Consider the following 9,380-nt stretch of genomic DNA (forward strand, 5'->3'; position numbering starts at 1 on the left):
TCAGAGTAAGTAAAAAAAAAAATTAGAGAAGTGAGTATACACCGTATAACCCCCCCTCCTGACTGTCAGTGTATGAGACAGTTGTACTTTATCTGCTTACACAGAATAGTATATAGTGACATCTAGCGGTCAGTTGCTTGGGGCACGCATCCGTTATCGTTAAACTTAGAAACGAATGTCGTTCGGTCTACCACGTGCCAGTTTCTGCCAAACGTGATGTATATAAGCGACCAGTTGATGTACGAAGTATGTGGAGGACTGGAAAGTGACTAACATTCATAGAAAGCCACTGCAGGGCTGAGATTGAGATCTCTGACGGTATGAGGACTGAACACCCCTATGAGAGGAGGGTGGAAGGAGTCCCATTGAAAATGAATAGTGAGTCAACTTGAAAGTCCTCCCGTAAATTTTTTTAGACATTGTAACTAAAAAATAATTTCGAATTTATCAAGATTTTTACTTACTTTACTTATTTTTTAATTAAAAAATATGTATTTTCCATATTTTTTTAATAATTAAAAACAATAATAAACAATATTATTGTTGTAACTTAGTAAAAACAACATTTTTATTTTGATAGACTTAAATTTTCAATCATTTTTACTAGCAATTAGCAAACAAACATTATTTTCAATATAACAACATATAGGTAATACTGTACTAGTGTACTAAAAACCTAAATAAAATAGAATAAGGGGAAAAAGTAGGTAGTTGTAGGCAGTGGCGTGACTTTATTTAAGGCACGTGCCTCAGTTTAAACTTTAAAGGGTGGTGGGTGTCCTGGAGACTATACTCCGGCCCACGAGAGTCCATACGTAAACCGCGCATTCATATAGTAATACGTGACGTCTGTTTTCTCCCACCATGATGCCATTCCCACTATTCGGCAACGTGCCGATGCGCAGTGACGGACGCGTTCTGACATATGGACTCTCGTGGGCCGGAGTATAGAGGTATTTCACATATTATAATAATGTATTAAATGTGTACTAAGACTAGGCCAATCTTTCTCAGTTACCATTTACGTAAATACGTAATTACTTAAATAAGTAGGTATTTATAATTTATTACTTATATAAATTATTGTGCCTCATAAGTTAATGAAGTTCACCACGTCACTGGTTGTATGTATCGAGTGTATCTCGTCATTGAGTAGATAGGTCACCGTAATGCACCCGCCACCCGGAGACCAAATTTTGTAGACAATAGTACAATACAACATGTATATAATAATATGAATATAAAATTTGTTTACTGAATCTCTGTTACAAATTAACTGTATATATATAGAATAGTAGACTAATTGTAATAGTTTTAAACGTTGCATATTATATAATTATTAATTTTAGGTATGTATAATAATGCCGCATGTAATGTAATATATTATTATCTAATGTATAATTGTATGATTGTATAAAGAACAATTTGTATAAACATTATAAACAATATAAACAGTGATTGTGTAAGCATACTCATCCCACTTTTAACACTGAATAATATTCAAATTTTTAATTTATTTCATGTAAAATTTAAATCACAAATAATACTAAATTTTTCAAGGGGACGCTTTTTAACCACCGTATCAGGTAGGTGGACGGAGTCCTCCCGCGCCCTCAACTTTGACCCCTGCATATATGTATTTGATGTGCAGCATGGTGCATCTATGCCCTATTTGTTTAAAGGGACATACATTTCAATAGCCCCCAACATTGTATTTTTGAAATTATTTTTTGGCCTATATTTAGTACGAAAATTGTATGAATTTATACTATAAGAACCTCAATTTCGAGAATTTGCAAGGGGGGCTTTAGAAACGTTTCTCCTGCCCCCTCATTTCAAAAAATACTTATTTCTATTAAATTTCAACTTGATGTTTTAGTAAAAAATGTATACGAATTTGTTGTTATTATTATTATTTATGTAAATATTAGGTATTTAGTACAACATGCGTAAACTTGTACGAAGCTATGCAGCCTAACTATACATTTTAGAATCTAAAATGTACTTGTTTTATTAAATATGTGACCTCCAGACCTCCAGATCTTGTCTTATATTAAATAATACAAAATAATAAATATTGATAATTTGTTCAGTTAAATTAAGTAAAAATAATTAAAATTACCAATAACAATTTTTCCAACACGGAAATACTACTCCCAAAACATAGTATAACATAGTTAGGCTCGTTTTTATATATTTTTAAATATTCAAAATGCACTAATTAAGTTACGATAGTACGATAGCGTATATAGAAATAATTTTTGGGGTGGGCTATAGTAGATAGAAACTAGCAAATGATCTATTACTTAGAGGCTACTGTCTACTATATATTTAACAGTTTCTATAAATATATTCGTATTTGTTATTTTTCAACAGGCTATGAAGTATTAGGTATAATAGGGTTAGGATATTTATGCATTAAAAAATGTATGAATATGTATGCACTTATGCACTAAAAATCATCTAAATATGCATGAAAAATTTGAAAAATAAGCATTAAAAAATAAAGACATTTTTTGGACAAAAAATGCAATAAACATTTGTTATTATAGACAAATTGAAAATTTTTGTGTTTGATATTAATTGTTGTTTATCATTTTTTTCTTTTTGTTTACTTAATCGAATATGTTTAGCGGTGTTCATATGCTGTTCAACAGTAAACCGACGTTCACTGCCGACCTTAATTTCGCATAATTTGCAATAAAGGATTGAACCATCGGTAGTTATAACATGCTCTCCAAATTCTTTTACAAAACCTCTTAGTCGGTTAGAACAAGAGCTTTTAACTTTAGGCATAACTGAGTGATTTAATAAATCAAATATACGTTCACGACAAAATACGAAACGTGCAATATACGGTACTCTACAGCGGTCGTAGACAAGATGGAAACTAACTATAAATTATTAAACGTTCTGTTAAAATTGTAATGCATTACTTATGGCTCGCAGTTTTAAGATAAGTTTTGACTGTGATAATTGACGAGGCTTATCGAAAATTCTATTTAAGTAGGTACCTTTACTACGTATAGGTATAAGCATATTGAATTCTCAACAATAAATAAGTGATAATATGTGAAATACTGAATACAGATAGGTAATCAAACTTATATAAGATTCAGTAAAATATATAAAATTACGGTTATTTATTAAAATTTTTAATTAGAAAATTAAAACTTATGTCTAATAAAATATGACATAATATAGCAAAATGTAAAAATTTGGTTTTTATTTTCATGGTTTTTTTCCTTGTTTTTTTTTTCCTGTGTGCGGCAAGAGCGACCAACAATTTAAAGGCGGCAAAAAAGTCGCTGATAAAGTTAGTCGAATAACTATTAATTATTTTAGTTTACGAATTTACGTTGTCTGAATATGTAAATTCGTAACGAAATTAAGACTATTAGGCTGGGGCTTCACACGGCGTGTTTCCGTCCAATTAAAAACATGCGTTGGTTTATATGGGAGCAGCTATATGTACACGACGGACGTAATACGCCGCATTTTCATCCTTGGCGGAAAACGGCGGTCGGTTTGATTCATTGGGAGGGAACGCTTTAAATTTTTGCGTATAGACATTAATACAATAAAAACATTTGGTGAAAATTTCAAGTCTACCTCCGCAACCACATTTCATTATCGTACCTATAGGTTTAGTTATTTACTAAAAATAATATGTAGGTAGGTAATATAGGTATTAGATAATAGGAAGGTGCAACTTTTTATTTCCTTTTGCACATTTAACAATTTTGTTTGATGAAAACTGTTACTTATGGTTCACGGAAAAGAACAATATTCAGACTAGTCCTACTGTCCTTAGTATATATAGACATATATTTTAAACATATTAACAGTGTATAGCGCATATAACCTCGACTGACGACTGTGCATTATTGTTGTTATTTTTTCGATATTATTAATACAGAAAATCCGTTGTTTTAAATTTTAATAATCATTTTTGAAAAAATTATGTCGAAAAAAAATAATGAAGCCGCAGTTGGTATTTTTTTCTGTTGTTGGTGACAATTTGATTTGATTTTAACGGAACCGTTTTTCTGTAGTCATAATTTCATAGTTGCGCAACATCTATCAATGGTACTGACTACTGAGTACTGACGACGAATATGTAGGTATATTATATTATAATTATTGTAGAAACTTAAAACAAGTTATAAACTGACACATAAGAAAATTAAATTTAAAAAAAAATGTTATAGGTAGGTTACTCGAGGTACGGACTTAAGGTCAATTATAAGTTACGATTAACTATTTATTTAAATATTAAGAATACTGCCTTAAAAATCAAATGTTTGGCGTACTCAATTTTTCTTGGTAAACTAATAGGTAGGTAGGTACCTAAGATGAGTCTAATTTATCTACAACTAATATACATGCAATTGATAATGAACTGCATCATAGATCACAATAATACAATCCATACATTTTAAGTCATTGGTGTATGCACACTGCACAGCATAATATACTTAAAAATAATTACTAAAAAATGAACCACTACAATTATTGTAGTTGTTCACTTTTAGTTTTTTTTAACATTAAATATTATAATGTTTTTTGTTTTATGGGTACCAACTGCCAATATATAAAAATAGATACTGCAAATACAAAATAATAGAAATATGTTTACTATCACATAATATAATATATTATGTATGGATAAAGTGCACTTTTGGACTATGGAAAATTTTTACTATATGAAACATATCATTATGTAACTATAATAAAACTAACAAGGAATTGGTATGATAAAGGTATTATTTAAAAACATTACAATTTTTTTTACATATTAATTATTTATTAAATACAATCCATGCCATACACCTAAATTTTATAAGAATATTATGATAACTAAAATAATAATCTAAATTAAAATAATAATATAAATTAAAATACCAAAAAAAAAAAAAAAAATTAATTCCACAATAGTTATTACTTTTACAAAATAAGGTGCATTTTCTCAGAAATATAAAATATAAAGTATTTAATAGTTAAAAATATTAACCTTAGTATTTACTATTTAATAAAAAACAGGAAACTGACATAATATGCTGATAATTTTAATATAGGTAAATCAAATAATATAAACTTAAAACTAATAATATTTAAAACTTACATTTCTAGCGTAAATTTAAACAATTATAAAAATAAAGTCTGACCTTTGATAAATGAGTTTTAACAACCGAGTGAAAGTGGACAAAAATTAAAAACAATTTTAATATGATTGGATTCTATACTACGCCTTTGCCAATTTTAAAACATGTTCAATAACTTCCTCAATTGTTTGGTTGTTGAGTAGTGTTTGAATAGCTGAATCATCAATGATAATTGAAAATAATTGTTTTGAATTCTCCCTAAGTCTAGTCATGTATGAAGCATCTTCAGTGGCTGTAGGAGAGTGACCGCATCTCCTAAAATAAAATAAAAACTATTACTTTATCACAAATATTGACATAGATACTAAAAAATGAACAATGTGCTAAGCCTATTTATTTTACCAAACAAACTTAAAATATTTGTAGAAATGTAATTTTGAATATTATGCATCTATGCTATATATAAAATATAATATTCGTTAGTAGAAAAAAAAACTTAGTAGCGATGTATAAAAAGATAACATTCATATAACTAAATTACATCTCTAAGAATTTACAAATGTACATACTTTATCACAGATTCAATTAAATGATCAACTGTTGTTCCTGGCCAGCCAAATTCTTTAAGCGTACTCTCATCTACTAATACGGTTAGCAATTCCATTAGTGATTCTGCCAAAGTGTTGTTTTGATTGGATTCTTCACTTGTGGTTGACCCATTATCTTCTAATTCATCAATACTTTCATCGTCACCCTCTCTATCATTGTCAATTTCATCAGAATCGTTTTGGTCATTTTTATCTTTCTTCCCGACCCCCGAAAGCTGAGCTTCTAGTTTTTTCTTTTCAGCATCAGCCATTATTTCAGCTAACATATCTCTATGTTTTGAACGCATATGACGTAATAAACAATCTTGACGGATAAATGCACGACCACATTCATCACATGCTCGTGGAGGCTCTTTAGTATGTGTTAATAAGTGAATTTTTAATGAAGACTTCATTGCAAACCGTTTGTCACAAATAGGACATGCATGAGCTTTAATACCAGAATGAACAATATTATGTCTTTGTACATCTTCTTTTCGCAGTAATGCCTTGTTGCATACAGTACACATAAATGGTTGAGCTCCTTCATGGATATATCTGGTATGAAGTGTTAAACGCGAACGACGATTAAAAGATTTTCCACAAATATCACATGTAAAACCGTTTTCACCTGAAATTTTTTTTAATAATTATAGCTTAAAAATTCAATAACCAGTTTTTACTTATATACCTGTGTGATGGAATAAATGAGCACGCAATTGTGAAATTTGTATAAAGGTCTTGCCACAGAATTCACAAGAATGTGGTTTAAGGGCGGTATGTGTTTTGATATGACGATTTAAAGTTTCCTTGGCCGCAAACTTAGCGAAACACTAAAACAGTTTTAAAATTATAAAATACTCAATGTAATTAATATATGAATAAAAAACTCACTTGTTGACATTCATAAGGACGTTCACCGGTATGAATTCTTCGATGTTTTTTCATGGCTCCACTGGACGGAAAACGTTTAACACATAAATCACATTGATATGGTCTGTAACCTATATACAAAATAAAATATATAGTTCAATCATAAGACATATAATATATCTTTATTTGTCTCACACCAGAAACTGATAAACAATTACCTTTAATTGCAATCCTACAGTATTGATGTTAGCATAAACATATACAGAAAATAAGAAATGTAGGTAATATATTGAATTACAAAAAATATTTAAATTTACCTAAATGACTTCTTCTATGAACTGTTAATAATGCAGAGCCAACAAATTCCTTATTACAATATTCACAGTTATAAGTACGTTTCTTTTTAGTTTGACCAGCATGAGCACGTAAATGTTCTCTTAGATTATCCTTTCGATTAAAAACTTTTCCACAAACCTTAAATGTATTCATTATAAATTAAATTATTCACGATTTATAAATAGATTATATTTACTTGACAAGGAAATTTAGGTTTTTCTGAACCATCGCAACCAGTTTGCATATTATGACGTACAAGATGATATTTTCTACTGAATGATGTAAAGCAAACGGGACACGAATAAGGTTTTAAAGTTCCTAAAAACAGTCCATATATTTATAATTAGTATAATAAGTATAATATTAAAAATATATATATATTTACCGGCATGAGCATACAAATGTTGAGATAACGTTTCTTTGTCCTTACAATTGAAGTCACAAGTGGGACAGTTTAAAATGTCATCATAACAATGTACCATTAACTGATGGCGTTCCATATTAACTTTTAATTTAAAAAAGTTTCCACAATCATAACATTCGAAATCACCATTCTGAAATACAGTCATTTTTACTACCATCAAAAAAAAAATAATTGTTATGCTTTTCAAACCGTATGAGCAGTAGCTAAATCTTCACCACAACAGTCACAGTTATTTAATTCTTTCTTCATTGAATCATCATTCAAAACTAAAATTATAAAGACAAAAATTATTAAAACAACTGATATAATATCAAAATGATAAATATAATCTAATAATTACCAGTGGGTTCTTGAGGTTTCCGATCATGTGATGTCTTATGTCTTTTTAAACCAGGGAGGGTTTTGAATGTCCTCGGACATATATTACAAGCATGTTCTTGTGGATCGGGTTCAGGAACTATTTCTGGTTTTACTATTAACATAATAAAAATATTAATTAATGCTGCTATTTAGATTTATTTTGTATAGTGCAAGGTTTTTTGAAATTACTTATGCCAGGCCCATCTTCCTTTTCTACATCAAAGTCATACACATCTTCATTATTGTTGATATTTTTTTTATTTTTGATAACTTCGTAGTCTACACCATTTGGAATGTAATCATAATCATCAATAGCGTCATCATCTATATCTTGTAATATTGCTTCTAAATCTTCAGGTTCTGGGCTGCGTTTCTCCATTTTAACTACTCTTGGTCGACCACGTTTTCTTGGTGCCGTTTCCATCTTTTGGCTATATTCAAAATAAGTAAAAAGTAAATATTTAAATTTTTAAACTTCCATATTGTTTTGTTTTATAGAAATAGGGATTAAAACAACTTAATTGTTACAGAACAAGAGTAACAAGAGAATAATTATTTTATTTGATTGATAAACCAATAGGAAAGTATGTAAAATTGTGATTACAATGATAGAGTAGGTAGGTGCCATATTTGGTTAGGTAAATAAAAAAATTAAATACTTTTGTCCTGATTTTGATCACTTGGTTGTAGTAAGAAAAAATTCAAACCTAAGATTTATTTAATAGAAATATTTAAATCCGTGTAACAAGAATCAAAAAGTTAGAAAAGTAATGTGCATTGTATTGGTACATTTTCAAGGTAAAAGCGTGAGACACAAGTGGTTCATTGTATTGTACCTACCTACTAGAAATAAGTTAAAATAAAATAATTTATTATAAATAAAAAAATTGGATTTCTTTATAACTACGACTCCTAACAATATTATAATCGATGGATGTAAAATAATTTACACTTGTGTACACATTCGTCACCTACCGCGCCCAAACTACTGCAGTCAAGTCAAAAACCAAAAGCCAATCAAACGATATTAATTTGTAACAAAACGACGGTACGCGAAACGTAAAACCGGATTAGAAAACTGTGCTCTTGCGGATTTCTGTTAAGCAATAACGAATTTTAATTTTTTTTTTCACGGTATATCGGAACGCAACATATCAGACACGGGCGCCTTGGACAGTGTCACGTCATCGGCAGCTACATACGTTGCCTATACGATAGGCCTAAAAAAAAAAAAAGGTAGGTTGTCGAGTGCGTGCGTGAGTGTACGCCTAATTGCATACACACACGTAAATCGACGACGCTAACCGTACAATGTCGTAACGGACCGTACGTGACTTGACGGTTTGTCCTGTCTTCAACACCGAACGCGGGCTGAAAGCGACTCACCTTTCTCGTCGTCCCTGTGCGAAACGGCGGCTGGGGCTGCAAACTGTCCGACGGACAGGAAAACGTGTCTCGGGACGGGCCAAAAGCGCAGCCGTGTCGGCGGCGCACACTGTTGAATGTTGCGCGAGCGGCGAGCCCCTTAAACGGCGTACAGTCGACAACACAGGCGTCACACGAGAGCAAGATGGCGAACTGAACAAAAGGTGCCAGGCGCAAACCGCAGATGCGGCAACGTAACACTCCCGGCCGTGCCCGGCGCTAAATTATCGTGCGCGCGGCGTATCAGCGGCTGCTACAGGCTGTCCCCGT

General features: G+C 30.9%; 1 protein-coding gene across 1 annotated transcript; it reads right to left on the reverse strand.

Moving 5' to 3' along the window:
• Window positions 1-4,785: 4,785 nt before the first annotated feature.
• On the reverse strand, window positions 4,786-9,330 carry LOC100169102 (zinc finger protein 2 homolog). The gene is made up of 11 exons (XM_001944195.4): window positions 9,072-9,330; window positions 7,875-8,116; window positions 7,666-7,797; window positions 7,515-7,591; window positions 7,287-7,455; window positions 7,098-7,219; window positions 6,883-7,039; window positions 6,587-6,696; window positions 6,384-6,525; window positions 5,675-6,323; window positions 4,786-5,420 (listed from the first exon to the last, which is right to left on the reverse strand). Exons 2-11 carry the CDS (start codon window positions 8,107-8,109, stop codon window positions 5,246-5,248), a joined length of 1,968 nt encoding a protein of 655 aa, XP_001944230.1. The 5' UTR covers window positions 8,110-8,116; window positions 9,072-9,330; the 3' UTR covers window positions 4,786-5,245.
• Window positions 9,331-9,380: the final 50 nt, after the last annotated feature.

The sequence above is a fragment of the Acyrthosiphon pisum genome, chromosome A1 (assembly GCF_005508785.2).
Source record: "Acyrthosiphon pisum isolate AL4f chromosome A1, pea_aphid_22Mar2018_4r6ur, whole genome shotgun sequence".
In the NCBI taxonomy this organism is placed as follows: domain Eukaryota; kingdom Metazoa; phylum Arthropoda; class Insecta; order Hemiptera; family Aphididae; genus Acyrthosiphon; species Acyrthosiphon pisum.

Excerpts from the sequence above, each read along its gene's own strand:
- LOC100169102 (XM_001944195.4), bottom strand. The coding sequence starts at position 8,109 with ATGGAAACGGCACCAAGAAAACGTGGTCGACCAAGAGTAGTTAAAATG. Across the intron at positions 6,697-6,882 it reads TCATAGAAGAAGTCATTTAG|GTTACAGACCATATCAATGT; the intron begins GTAAATTTAAAT and ends TTTTGTATATAG. Across the intron at positions 5,421-5,674 it reads TTAATTGAATCTGTGATAAA|GAGATGCGGTCACTCTCCTA; the intron begins GTATGTACATTT and ends ATTTTATTTTAG.